General features: G+C 41.1%; 1 protein-coding gene across 1 annotated transcript in view; it reads right to left on the bottom strand.

The window, feature by feature from the left end:
• LOC123957452 (RNA binding protein fox-1 homolog 1-like) overlaps positions 1-14478 on the bottom strand; it is a 63477-nt gene that overhangs the window by 28765 nt on the left and 20234 nt on the right. Inside the window, exon 3 of the mRNA XM_046030268.1 lies at positions 11697-11761. Within this exon, the coding sequence (XP_045886224.1) occupies positions 11697-11761 (65 nt within the window). The remainder of the gene's footprint in view (positions 1-11696; positions 11762-14478) is intronic.

Genomic DNA, 14478 nt, shown 5'->3' with positions numbered 1-14478 from the left:
TGATTGCTATACCGCCACCATGAGCTCAATGAGTGCCATTTTTACCCCTCATGTCCAAGCTTTTTTCCAATAATCATAGGACATGTTTTAACTACTTAACCAGAGCTATGACTGTGCCGTATTTCTATCAATAGGGATTAAAGCAGCGAAGCTCCTATTGTTTTTGTTCTCATTATTCATTCTTTCTTTCTATCTTTTGTTTAGTGAGTTTTCAAACACGTTTGGGGCGTGAAAAAATGTGATTCATTTGCAGATTCATTGGCCTCCTCATATTTTTCATGCTCTGGCCGTAAATTAAAGCTGCAAGCAGCAACAAAGGGTCCTCGTGTTTTCACGCATATCAGGCAGCGCTCCGGCGTTGTCGCTGGATGTCAGTTAACATGGCTCTGAATTTCCATAGCTTTTGGACACTGCACAAAGGAGTTAAATATTGTGTAGGACACACCGAAAAAAATTTATGTAAATCAAATGAAGATTGTCACACAAGGATTCCAGTAGGCGGCGCAATGACTATAACTCCTAGATAAAATGTGGATGTCCTCAGGCCCGGACTCTTATCAAACCTATGAAATTTGGGGTATGTAAGGTACACTAACAATATAGTATTATCAACGTCTTAACACTGTTACACTGCCCGAAAGTGAAGTGGATCTGGTGAACCTGTTAGGAGGAGTACATCAAAGTATAAGTCAGTAGGTGGCACTATGACTGAAAATTGACAGGTAGATGTCTTCAGGCCAGGACTGTGACATGTGAAATGTTTCAACAATGTGGAATCAAGTTACAGTAACTTCCTGTTTCATGGCGAAACATGGAAATTCTATGCCATGCCACAGACACGCCCTTAAACAAAAGCTCAAGCTTTTATTAATTTGTCATTGCAAACTTTAAGTCTGTTTTAGCTCTAGGAGGAATTTGTTAAAGTAGACTGTAAAAAAGCCTAAAATTGCACTTTTAAAAAAGCCTATTGAAGCCACACCCTAAACCCAACAGAAAATCAGCAATTTGAATTTAAATTCTTGGGATGATAAATTTGCTAGTAGCAGTAGCTGGAAGGTGCATATTATCTATTATTATCATCGATAAGCAGTAAGTAACCCAGAGACATTTTATGGGTTTTGGACGTGCAGGAAAGGACAAAGTCGGGTCAAAAGAGTAAACACATGATTAACGTTGTGAAACAGTTTTGTTAGGTTTGTTTGGGCACCAAAACTTTTTTGTTATGGAAAAGATAATCGTTTGGATTTAAAAAAGTATGTTGTTACAAAAGTTAAAGAGAAATCAATATTGACTATTGGTTACGCCAACCTCATCCTTAAGAGGATTATTTTTTTTCACTCTACGCATTGGTTAACACTCACCGGCCACTTTTTAGGTACACCTGTTCAGTTGCTTGTTAACACAAATAGCTAATCAGCCAATCACATGGCAGCAACTCAATGGTGGGGAAGAAAGGGGATTTAAGTGACTTTGAACGTGGCATGGTTGTTTGTGCCAGACGGGCTGCTCTGAGTATTTCAGAAACTGCTGATCTACTGGGATTTTCACACACAACCATCTCTAGGGTTTACAGAGAATGGTCCGAAAAAGAGAAAATATCCAGTTGTATGGACAAAAATGCCTTGTTGATGTCAGAGGCCAGAGGAGAATGAGCAGACTGGTTCGAGATGACAAAAAGGCAACAGTAACTAAAATAACCACCCGTTACAACTAATGTGTGCAGAATACCATCTCTGAACGCACAACACGTCCAACCTTGAAGCAGATGGGCTACAGCAGCAGAAGAACATACCGGGTGCAACTCCTGTCGCTTTAGAGATTTGTATCATGTATGTGCAGCCGACAAATCTGCAGCAACTGTGTGATTTCTGCTATCATGTCAATATAGACCAAAATCTCTGAGGAATGTTTCCAACACCTTGTTGAAAGTATGCCACAAAGAATTAAGGCAGTTCTGAAGGCAACCCATTACTAGCAAGGTGTACCTAATAAAGTGGCCAGCGTATGTGTAAACATATTGTTTTGAAGAAATTAATGGGTATATTTACAGTGGAATATAGACATGCCCTGTCAGGAAAACAGGAGGGGTCTGCCAGGGCCATGGCACCTGTTCTCTTGCAGCTCTTTACCAGGGTGGGCATTCCCAAAAAAACATTTCTATCCCAGACATTGCACCAAATGTATAGTTTGTTAGGGATTAAGAGTATCAGAGTAAATCCTTACCACCACCAACTGATGGGTAATGGGAAAAATACAATCAAACCCTAAAGGTAATGCTAAGGAATTTTGTGACTGGGACCGTTGGCTGCTATTTCTGCTTTTCTTTTACATGGAGGTCCCTCAAGCTTCAAAGGACTACTTTGAACTATTCTACATGGTAAATGTGGTACCATGTCTACATGGTATTTGTATACTGCATTCTAGTCTTCTGACCAAAGTGCTTTTTACACTTGTCACATTCATACACTGATGTCAGAGGCTAAGGTACGAACTGCTCATCAGAACGGTAATAGCATTCACAGATGGAACAGCCTTTGGGTGCAATATCTTGCCCAGGGATACTTTTGACTTGCAATCTGAGGGAGCTGGGGATCAAACCACCGACCTTCTGATAAAAGGACTTCTCTACCCTATGCCACAGCCACCGCCAACAGGAGGAAAGCAAGAGAACCCCTTAATGTGCTCAGAGACACCTGTGAGCCTGACCTCCAGTATCTCCTGCAAATGAGGCAAAAGATGGAGCAGATTATAGCTGTGGTACTTGCCAACAAGGAGGAAGCCCAGAAGAGGCAAAAAGATTTGTTTAATAAGAAGGCAAAGCCCAGAGTTTTCTAGCCCAAGAAAGAGTTACTGCTGCTTCTACCCACCACAGACAACAAGCTGCTAGCCGAGCGGCAGAGGCCATTTAAAGTTCTAGAAAGAGGGGTACTGCTACGTATGATTTTGACATGTCACACCATAGGAAGAAGAAGCAAACATATCATGTCAATCTGCTGAAAGAATGGCAACCCAAGGCTGTTCAAGCCAGCCAGCAGCTCTTGTTCAGGGCTGTAAATACTGAAGAGGATCAAACTGAGGTTAAGGTGAAACTCACATTCACTAGGACCTATCCCATCTGTCCTCAGAAATGCAGAGGGATCTCCTTGCCATCGTTCCTCCAGATTTGTTCCAAGACCAACCAGATTACACCACCTTGAAGGAAGACAGCATTGTCCTGGACCATTGGTGTCGCCAGGTCATTTTCCCGGGGCTTTAGCCCCGGATGTTTTGACTGTAGCCCCGAATGTAACTCAACAACAGCAACAAAAATATTTTCCATGTTAATATCTGACCACTGTTTCTATTTCTAAATTTCTATACAAGATGTCTGTCTGATAGTGCTGTAGCTAAATTTAAGGATGCGATTCCATCAGCTCTAAATTCATTATCAAGTCACAAAGTAATGGAGGACTCTTATGCTAATTTCAGTCCCTCCCAAATCGATCATCTTGTTGATAGTGCTGACGGCTCGCTGTGAATGACACTCGATTCTGTAGCCCCTCTAAAAAAGAAAATAATAAAACAAAGACGGTTAGCTCCATGGTATAATAGTGAAACTCGCAAATTAAAGCAAATATCGCGGAAACTTCTGAGGAATTGGCGTTCCACCAAACTGGAAAATTCTCGTTTAATTTGGCAAGATAGTCTTAAAACTTATAGGAAGGCCCTTCGTAATGCTAGAGCAGCGTACTATTCGTCATTAATAGAGGCAAATAGGCACAACCTCAGGTTTCTTTTCAGCACTGTAACCAGGCTGACAGAGAGTCACAGCTCTATTGAGCCAAGTATTCCCATAGCTCTCGGTAGTTACGACTTCATGACCTTCTTTAATGATAAAATTCTAAGTATTAGAAACAAAATTCACCAAGACCTGCCTCTTGGACCCCATCCCGACAAGGCTGTTAAAGAAGTTTTACTCTTAGTCATCACTTCTCTACTAGATATGATCAATCTATCTCTATCAATAGGCTATGTACCACAGTACTTTAAAGTAGCTGTAATTAAACCTCTTCTGAAAAAGCCCAAACTTGATCCGGATGTTTTAGCTAACTATAGACCTATATCTAACCTTCCATTTCTCTCTAAGATCCTGGAGAAAGCAGTCGCCAAACAGCTGTGTGACTTTCTACATAGCAATAGTTTGTTTGAGGATTTTCAGTCAGGATTTAGAGTTCATCATAGCTTCCGTGGTTACCCACATTAACCTGTGTGGCATACTGTGTGATTTACTGTGTGGCTTGTAGGACGTGACCGGCGGAGTGCCACTTGCAACTTCTCCGTGCGCCATAAGGTCAGAGACTCCGTGGAGGCAGCCGTCGGCTTGGCGTTCCCGAGCAGTGGAAGCCGGTGTGGTGAGCGGCGGGTGACCTCCATGCGTGCTTCCCCAGTGCGGTGGGAACCGTGGAGACTGTGTGGCCTATTGTGTCGAATCCTATGTTTAGATTTATATAATTTATCGTCTCTTGTGTGGGCAGAGATCGCTTTTTGTTTAAACGCCCTTTTGTTTTGATTAAGAATAAATACATTAACTTGATGCATGTTTTGAGTCCTCCTTTGGTTTTTCCACCTGGTTTATTTATCTTTTGTTTGTCCCACACCCCTAGACAAGTCTGGGACGTAACAACAGCACAGAGACAACACTGGTGAAAATTACTAATGACCTCCTAATTGCATCAGACAAAGGACTTGTCTCTGTACTGGTTTTATTAAATCTTAGTTCTGCTTTTGATACCATTGACCATCAGATCCTATTACAGAGACTGGAACATTTCATTGGCAATAAAGGAACCGCTCTAAGCTGGTTTAAGTCCTATTTATCAGATCGATCTGTGCTCGGACCAATCCAGTTCACTTTATATTTGCTTCCTTTACGCAATATTATCCGGAAACACTCCATAAACTTTCATTGTTATGCAGATGATACTCAGTTATATCTATCGATCAAGCCAGTTAGCTGAATTTCAAATGTGCCCTAAGGATGTTAAAATCTGGATGACATGTAATTTTCTAATGTTAAACTCAGATAAAACTGAAGTTATTGTTCTAGGGTCCAAGCACTTCCATGACGCATTAAAGATATAGTTTCCCTTGATGGCATCGCCCTGGCCTCCAGCACCACTGTGAGGAATCTTGGAGTTATCTTTGATCAGGACATGTCGTTTAAGTCTCACATTAAGCAAATTTCAAGGACCGCCTACGTAATATTGCAAAAATCAAGAACATCCTGTCTAAAAATATTGCAGAAAAACTAGTACATGCATTTGTTACTTCTAGGCTGGATTACTGCAATTCCTTATTATCAGGTTGCTCAAAAAAGTCCATTAAGACTCTTCAGCTGATCCAGATTCTGCAGCACGTGTTCTGACAGGAACCAGGAAAAGAGATCACATTTCTCCTGTCTTAGCTTCTCTGCATTGGCTTCCAGTAAAATCCAGAATAGAATTTAATCATTCTTCTTACCTACAAAGCGCTTAATGGTCAGGCACCATCATTATCTTAAAGAGCTCATAGTACCTTACTACCCCACCAGAGCACTGCGCTCCCAGAATGCAGGGTTACTTGTGGTTCCTAGAGTCTCCAAAAATAGAATGGAAGCCAGAGCGTTCAGCTATCAAGCTCCTCTCCTGTGGAACCAGGTTCCAGTTTGGGTTCAGGAGGCAGACACTATCTCCACATTTAAGAGTAGGCTTAAGACTTTCCTCTTTGATAAAGCTTATAGTTAGGGCTGGCTCAGGTTAGTCCTGAACCATCCCTTAGTTATGCTGCTATAGGACTAGAATGCCTGCTGCCCCAGTGTTCCTGCTCGACACCCTCTGCTACAATTATTGTTACTAGTCCTACTGTTATTATTGTTATTATAATCATTAACATTACGATTATTATCATTAACACTATCTCTCTTGTCTCTTTCTTACCCCCAACCGGTCGAGGTAGATGGCCGCCCACCCTGAGCCATGATTCTGCTCCAGGTTTCTGCCTCTTAAAAGGAAGTTTTTCCTTGCCTCTGTCGCCTTGTGCTTGCTCTTGGTGGGAACTGTTGGGTTTCTTTAAATATCATCAGAGTACGGTCTACCTGCTCTTTTATGGAAAGCGCTGTGAGATAACTGTTGTTGTGATTTGGCGCTATATAAATTGAATTGAATTGAATATGCAATAATCTTCATGATGTAGCCTGTCTCGAAGGTCTTCAAAGAGCGTAGGCTACTCGCAATAATATTGCTACATTTTGTTTAAAGTTCACCTGACCCCCCATCGTCACTCAGCCTGCCTGCCTTTAGAGAGAGCACGAGAGGAGAGAGAGAGAGAGATACAGAGAGCGCATTGCTCACAGCTTCAGGGCTTTTCCGCCACTTCTAAATTGTCCCTAGCAAAATTGTAATATATTTAAATATAAATGTTGTTGGTCAGTGTCTAGTCAGTGTATAGCTACACAAACGGTTAACAGTCGCCGCAAAGTAGTGAGAGAATATCATGACACACCAGTATGAACGTGACATTGACACCTGTCGCTCTGTGTCCTGCTGTCTCTCTCCCACTCGCACAGAGACACTTAAACACTAAAACGAACATTTGTGTGGAATTGTGGTGATATTTCTGTCTGATCACAAGTGTTTTCAGTTTCAGTTTTCTTCCTCTGATGAAGAGCAGTGCGCTCGTCTCATCGAGTAGGCTACAAGTCAAATTATTTAATATAGGTCTAACTGTTGGCCCACTGTTAAACAGTGGGCCAACGATCGGCCCATAAAGCATAGGCCTATACAGGGCTGGCACAATCACATCTCTTACAGCACCCACGTTTCTTGTGTTGTGGGACAAAAAAATAATAATTCGCCAAATGCGCGAAAATAACTATATAGATATAAGCTAAAAAAAAAAAAAGCTACTGATTACTGCATTACATTCTTTTATATATTTATATTCTGAATTGTCACCTGCCACCTAAATTTTGTCCTTCCCTTTATAAAAATAAAGACATTTCCACCATAAATTGGTGCAGAAAATGTCTCCAGAGGTGAAAAGGTGCCATATGCACATTTAAAAACACTTTAGGCTACAACTCAAGTTGAGAACTATCGGCCAGTGTCTCTTCTACCATTTTTATCCAAAACTATCGAATGGGCAGTATTCAAACAGGTCACGGAATGACCTCCTAGATCCATATCAGTGGTTTTAAGAGTGCCCACTCTACTGAAACGGCTCTTTTGTCTGTAACAGAAGCCCTAAGGTCAGCTAAAGCTGCATCCCAATCCTCGGTTCTTATCCTGCTTGACCTACTAGCTGCCTTTGACACAGTCAACCACAGGATCCTGCTATCCACACTCTCAGCAACGGGCATCTTGGGTAAAGCACTCCTGTGGTTTGAATCCTACCTCTCGGGGCGTTCCTACAATGTTTTGTGGCAAGGACAATTATCCTCCTCCCACTGCCTCTCCACAGGGGTGCCCCAAGGCTCAGTACTAGGGCCCCTTCTCTTCTCACTTTACTCTTTCCCACCTCACTGGGGCTGATCATTCTCATGGCTTCTCTTACCACTGCTACGCAGACGATACTGAAGAGAAACAGAGAAACTTGGGTGTCATGATTGATGACCAGCTGTCCTTTTCAGACCATGTTGCTGCTGTCTCTCAGTCATGCTGCTTTGCTCTATACAACATAAGGAAAATCAGGCCCTACCTCACTCAGTATGCCACCCAGCTTCTGGTACAGGCCATGGTTATCTCTCGCCTCGACTATTGCAATGCCCTCCTAGCAAGTCTTCCAGCTTGTGCGGTGAAACCCTTACAAATGGTTCAAAACAGCAGCCCGTCTGGTTTTTGATCAGCCCAAAAGGACTCATGTCACTCCATTACTCAGTGACCCCCACTGGTTCCCCGTGGCCTCCAGAATCAGAATCAAGTCACTAATGCTTGCATACAGAGTGACTACTGGGTCTGCACCCATCTACCTAAACTCCGTAATACAAACTTACGTTCCTTCTCGGCCACTACACTTCAACGAACGCCGCCTGGCTCTGCCATCACTTCACACAAATCAATCCCAGTCCCGGCTATTCTCATCTGTGACACGCCATCAGAGCAGGGGCGTCCCTCTCTAACTTCAAGAAGCTCTTGAAAACTCATCTCTTCCGAGAACACTTCCTCTTATAACACCTCTAACTCATAACCTCTAACATGCACTTCCTGTGCTCTTCTTCTTCTATCCCCTTACAATTATCTTGTATCAATTGCACTTTTTTTGTAAACTCCTACATCCTTCCCTAGGTATATACCACATTGAGTTGAAATGAACTATGAGCTCTTATTAGTATTTATTGCTGCTCTTACTAGTATGTATTGTCAGTTGTAGATCTGTATTTGATGCTCTGTTGATGCTTGTATGTTGTTCCTCAAATGTAAGTCGCTTTGGATAAAAGCGTCTGCCAAATGAGAAAATGCAAATGTACTTCAGGCATGCCTGCATGTATGTAGATTCAGCTGGGATTAAATTAAATGAGAAAAGTTGATCTATAGGAAAAACATATCTGACAGCCTTACTGCATTATCTTACACAATATTCTTCTTATTTTGAATTGTCACCTGAGACATTTCCTCAATAAATTGGTGCAAAGAAATTCACCACAATGCAGAAAATTAAGTGTTTAAAGCCAAACTTCTTCAGGGGGAGGACCCCCAGAACCCCCCAATTTAATATTATCAGTGTTAATTATTATCAGTAGTAATTATAAAATTCATAATAAATGTAGGCTATATATATAATTTACTGTTGCTTTAAAGACATACTTTGGGTAGGCAACAATGGGGGGTGGGGGGGTTAAAACATGAAAGATTTCTGTCCTGGGATAAGCCCCCAATGTTTCAAGAGCCTGGAAATGCCCCTGTCCTGGATCCTTCTCCTGTCCGCCAGAAGTACCGGGTCCCAGAGACGATGCTCCCAGCTGTAAGGCAGGAACTGGAGGTAATGAAGTCAGTGGGGGTCATTGAAAATTAACAGTGATATGAGATGTCCTGTGCTGCTGGTGCTTAAGAAGGATGGCACTATAAGATTTCTTTATTGACTTTCATAACCTTAGCCCTCAGTCAAAGTTTGATGTTTATCCAACTCTCAGGCTGAATGATCTCACTGAGCATGTTGTCCAGGCCCAAAACATCAGCACTCTAGACTTATGCAAGGGGTAGCTGCAGATGCCCATTGCTCCCTTTAGAAGTCTGTGTTTTTTAAGTTTACTGTTTATGCATTTCTGGTGCTCCAGCCACTTTTCAGCGGTAGTGGGAGACTACAGCCAGCAGGGTTGATTGTTCAACCCAAAAAGTGCTCCCTGGCCCAACGGGAAGCCAAGTATCTGGGCTATTTGCTGGGTCATGGAGTGATATAGCTCCATCAAGAGAAGATGCACGGAGTAGGACTTTCCTTGTCCTTGTACCAAGAAAGTAAAGATAATAAAGTCCTTCCATGGCTTAGCTGGGTGGTACAAGCGATTCGTTTCCCACTTTCTCACGTGAGCAGCCCCCTTAAATTGACCTGAACAAGAAGTCCAGCTTTAATCAACTGCCATGGGAAGAAAAGCATGAACAAGCATTCCTTGACCTGAGGGGGCACTCATCATCCAGTACTTCATTGGCCAGATGTTGGCAGCAGTTTGCTGTGAGGATGTATTTTGTAAGTTTTTTTCCAGCTTATTTGCTCCTCATTTTTCTGTGACTTTTATTTTTCCTACTCTGTTTTATTGTAACTTTTACTCACCTCCAGTGCCATCTAGCCACATTAAAACACCTCATCTATGCTACACCCACTGTCACAGCAAAACGCTTGCCACACACTCCTGACCTTCTGCATCTATGCTCTATGTTTAGGCCACTCATCCAGCATGGTTGACTTAACTCCAGAATCCCTCTTTTATTTGGTTTCTTGCAGTGCTCTGAATTTGCCTCAGCTTCATCTGCCTATAATCTTTATCTCCATCCCAGTCTATCCAACATCACCTTGGATTAAACCATTCAAGTCTTCAGTTGCTGGTCATCTCAGGCATATCTCTCCTACATTTGCAACAATCTTTACGTTATCTCCATCAAACTCATGCTCACCTCAACTCCATTTAAATCTGTTGACTCTTTTGGGGGCCCGTAATTGGCTTGGATGCCTCAACTCCCAAAACGGATCCACCACACTGAGGGGCGAATTCACAAAAGGATTGCGCAGCTTCTGCGACTGCTAAACCTGCACAAATAAGACAAAAAGAAACTGTGTAATTCTCAAAGCACCCGCAAATGGTGAAATGCACCCCTAACTGCACTGCCAAACAAATAGCGTTTCGGTGCTCCAATGCTATTTGCATGAATTTAAATTAGGTAAAATGCATTTTGCTAATTGGCCCCTTTCTATGCAGATGAGCCGTATTGCAAAGAAGTCCAGTCACAAACACCAGCGTTAATAACCACATGCTTTTATAGTAAAATTTATATATATAAAACATTTAGGGGTGTCACATCCAGACTTTCCAGAGATCATGACAGTGGTGGTTGTAGCCAGGCAAAGCAATAGCACATCACAGTACATCATATGCGCATAGACAGTACAATACCTGATATTCACCACAAGGGAATGACACTGGAAAACAACAGCAAACCTACTGCTGTGAGAAGCGGAGATGATGGTTACACACTGTACCAGTCCAGCAGAAAACATAGTAGAAAGAACTGTGCACTCCCCCTCATGGGCCCAGACGCATGAGCTGGAGTGCACAGTTAAAGCTTGCTCAATATGTTACTTGAGTACACTTTAAGAACGAATATTCCTGGGAGCACTACAGAAAAGTGTGGATGAACATTTAACAGATGCAAAACCAGGGCAAATTATGCTCAGCTGCAAAACTTCATGGGCGTGTTTGCACTGTAATATCATTAGCGCAATATCTTTTGGAAATTGGACCTTGAGACCGGGCGGATAGCGGTTGCAAGTGATGCAAATCATGGTGCTATCAGCGACCACAATCCATTCTTTGTGAATTCACCCCTGAGTCTTCTACTCCCAAGCCTTCAATATATCTGTCTCAGGCCAGCCTAAAGAGACAACTTCCTCCCCCACGTCTGCCTCTTCCTCACATCCTCTCCATCCTGTACTCACTTGTTTCATTAAACTTTTAATATCACATTGTTGTGGTGTAGTCCTTGCTAATGAATGATACAATAAAATTCCTATACAATTCAATAACAAACATCTGAATGTATAACTACATGACTGATCCCTCTTTTACACAATCCCAGTCATAATATTATTGAATTGACAGTAGTTCAACAGCGATCACAATTGTGGCAAAACAGAAGCCAACCGCAGTGTGCTTTTATTTGACATATTTTTCACAGTACTTTCATTACAACTCATTAGAGACATATAGTTTGGAGGTAGTTGCGAGCAGTAGTGCGGAGTGGACTGTCTTCTTTAATTCAATCTAACTAAATTAGCCAACTATAAAAAAGCATGCATGAATCATAAAGGACCTTCAGTTTGAACACACTTCGCTCTGTAGGCCGAGAGTTACAAAGCCAGTGTAGCCTTGTTAAAATTACATATCATTATCTATAGGTCATTATATCCCATCTTGTACATAAAACATATTAATAATGAATCTCCTTGTGTGTCAGTGACAGTTTATATCTTACCTGTCACTGTATGCAGCAGCTGTGGCAGCAGTAGGCTGGGCATATCTGTAGGTAGCGTAACCACCCTAGAAACACACACACACACACATACCAGAATTACAACAAAAATATGTAACTTAAAATGTCCCACATTGCTTTTTTTATTTCTGATAGACTATGAGAGCATGAATCCCAAATGCATGTAATTGCCATTAGCTGTTCAGTTCTGTATGTAATATGTAAACATAAGCACCTCCACAAACACACCAAAATACATACATCACTCATTTTTGTTCCTAAAAGATACACAGCCTAAGTTTGTAAAAATCTGCACTGCAGCCAGGAGTTTAGAAATACCAAGAACATGAGTACATGAGAACATGAACACTGGTGCATAAGCATGAGCAGTGAAATAGAGGATTAGTTATTGTAGAGAAATATTTTGACATCAGTTTAGAGTTTGTTATTACATTTAAGTCTTTTGTGAGTCTTTTTACAATAAGCAGCCATTTATTTTCATTCTGGAATTCAGGAGTTCTACCTGGCTAGGTAAATGTTAAAATCCAGGTTTGTTATTTCAAATGTATTTAGTTCCAGTTTTATTTATGTGGCGCCAATTCATAACAAAAGACATCTCTTTGCACTTTTTATATAAAGCAGGGAAGAGATCCAACAATTCCCAATTCCCCAACAGTGTATGTCAACTGCTTTATTGAACATTATACACTGTATTCACAGTCAACATGAGCAAGAGGAAACAAGACATTTTCTAAAAAAGATTAAGTTGAAACTGTAAACTTAAAACTAGACAGTGCAATTTCTGGAGAAATTGGGGTGTGAATGCTGGCTGTTGAAGGCTGATGATACACTGGATTTCTAAACTTCATGCAAGCTCTCATTTCAGCCTCTTAAACATGCAGTAGATGCTCCTGTCTCTTTAAACCCCCCACCCCCCCCACCCCAAAAGCCCACTGTGTTCTGATTGGCCAAGATCCTGAAGCAGGATGATTATGCCACTCAGCGGTAGAGACAAACTAAGCATAGGAGTTGCCAGTTGTTATTGAGGCTGCAGGCAAATTACCATATATGGAAAACCAGCTCTGTATGACATCATTAAGAGCTAAGAGTAGAGCTCTGGCCACATTTAAGATGAACATCTGACACTGAAACATTATAGATAAGACAGAAAATATAAGAAGCCTAATAAGTCTCCTTTAATGTGTGTGTGTGTGTGTGTGTGTGTGTGTGTGTGTGCCTGCTGGGATAGACAGTTATGCATACATGTGTTCTCCCATTCAGTAAAGTTTAAAGCTCCATGCTTTGAGGGCTCTGTGTGTGTGTGTGTGTGTGTGTGTGTGTGTGTGTGTGTGTGTTGTGTGTGTGTGTATTATGTCTGTCAGTCAGCTCTTCCGCAAGTTAAAAAACTGGTACGTTCTGCCCTGCTCCAGAAACAGAGACAACAAAGAAGGAAAAGTACCGCCAAAACAGGACGAGAAAAGGGAAGCAGACAACACAGGAGAACGGGGAGACAAGTGTTGCGTCGTTCAAAGAATGTTTCGTTCATTTGACCTAATCTTGTATATGACTCAGGAACTCATTCATTTTCACCCATATGTGAATAGTCAATTCAATTCAAATGAGCTTTATTGGCATGAATGTATAACAACAATATTGCCAAAGCATCATACAAAATACATAAGAACAATCTACCCCATACATATCATTAAACAAGTACTTAAAGCGTAAAGTAATTAAAGCGTATGTGTGTTTGTGTGTGTGTGTTGGAAAAAGAAAAATATATAAAAAATTAAAATAAATAAGTAAATAAAACAGTAAGTCTGTGTGTGTGTGTGTGTGTGTCTGTCTCTGTGTGTTAAATTTTTTAAAAATATATTAAAAATAAAATAAATAAATAAAATATTAAGCATGTGTGTGTGTGTGTGTGTGTGTGTGTTAAAAAATAAAAATATATTAAAGATTAAAATAAAATAAATTAATAAAACAGTAAGCGAGTGCGTATGTGTGATAAAAAAATATATATATTAAAAATTAAAATAAGATAAATAAAAAATATTTGAAAAATAAAATAATAATAATTAATAAAAAGAAATCGGTATCAAATGTAAAAACAAAACAATTATCACTCCCCAGCCCTGGGAGAAGAACGCTGTTTGCTTGTCTTTATGGCACATTCACTTTTTGTATACATGTTCTTAATCAAATCATATGTTTTTCCTCCAGTGCCACTTTCAAGTAGCATATACAGTGGGGGAAATAGGTATTTGACCCCTTGCTGATTTTGCAGGTTTGCCCACTTACAAAGAATGCAACGATCTATAATTTTAATCATATGTACATTCTAACAGTGAAAGACAGAATCCCAAAGAAAATTCCAGAAAATCACATCATATGAATTTATTAAAATTGATAACCATCTGATGAGGAAAAACAAGTATTTGACCCCCTGGACAAACAGCATGTTAATATTTTGTAGAAAAGCCATTATTGGCCAGCACAGATGTCAAACGGTTTTTATAGTTGGTGACGAGGTTTGTGCACATTTCGGCAGGGATGTTGGCCCACTCCTCCCTGCAGACAGCCTCCAAATCATTCAGGTTCCGAGGTTGTCGCCTGGCAACGCGAATGTTAAGCTCCCTCCAAAGACTTTCAATTGGATTCAGGTCTGGAGACTGGCTAGGCCACTCCAGAACCTTGATGTGCTTCTTCTTCAGCCACTCTTTTGTTGCTTTGGCGGTGTGCTTAGGGTCGTTGTCGTGCTGAAACACCCATCCTCGACCCATCT

The sequence above is a fragment of the Micropterus dolomieu genome, linkage group LG02 (assembly GCF_021292245.1).
Source record: "Micropterus dolomieu isolate WLL.071019.BEF.003 ecotype Adirondacks linkage group LG02, ASM2129224v1, whole genome shotgun sequence".
Lineage (NCBI taxonomy): Eukaryota > Metazoa > Chordata > Actinopteri > Centrarchiformes > Centrarchidae > Micropterus > Micropterus dolomieu.
The sequence above is the reverse complement of the archived record's forward strand: the minus strand, read 5'-3'. Positions and strand labels throughout refer to the sequence as shown.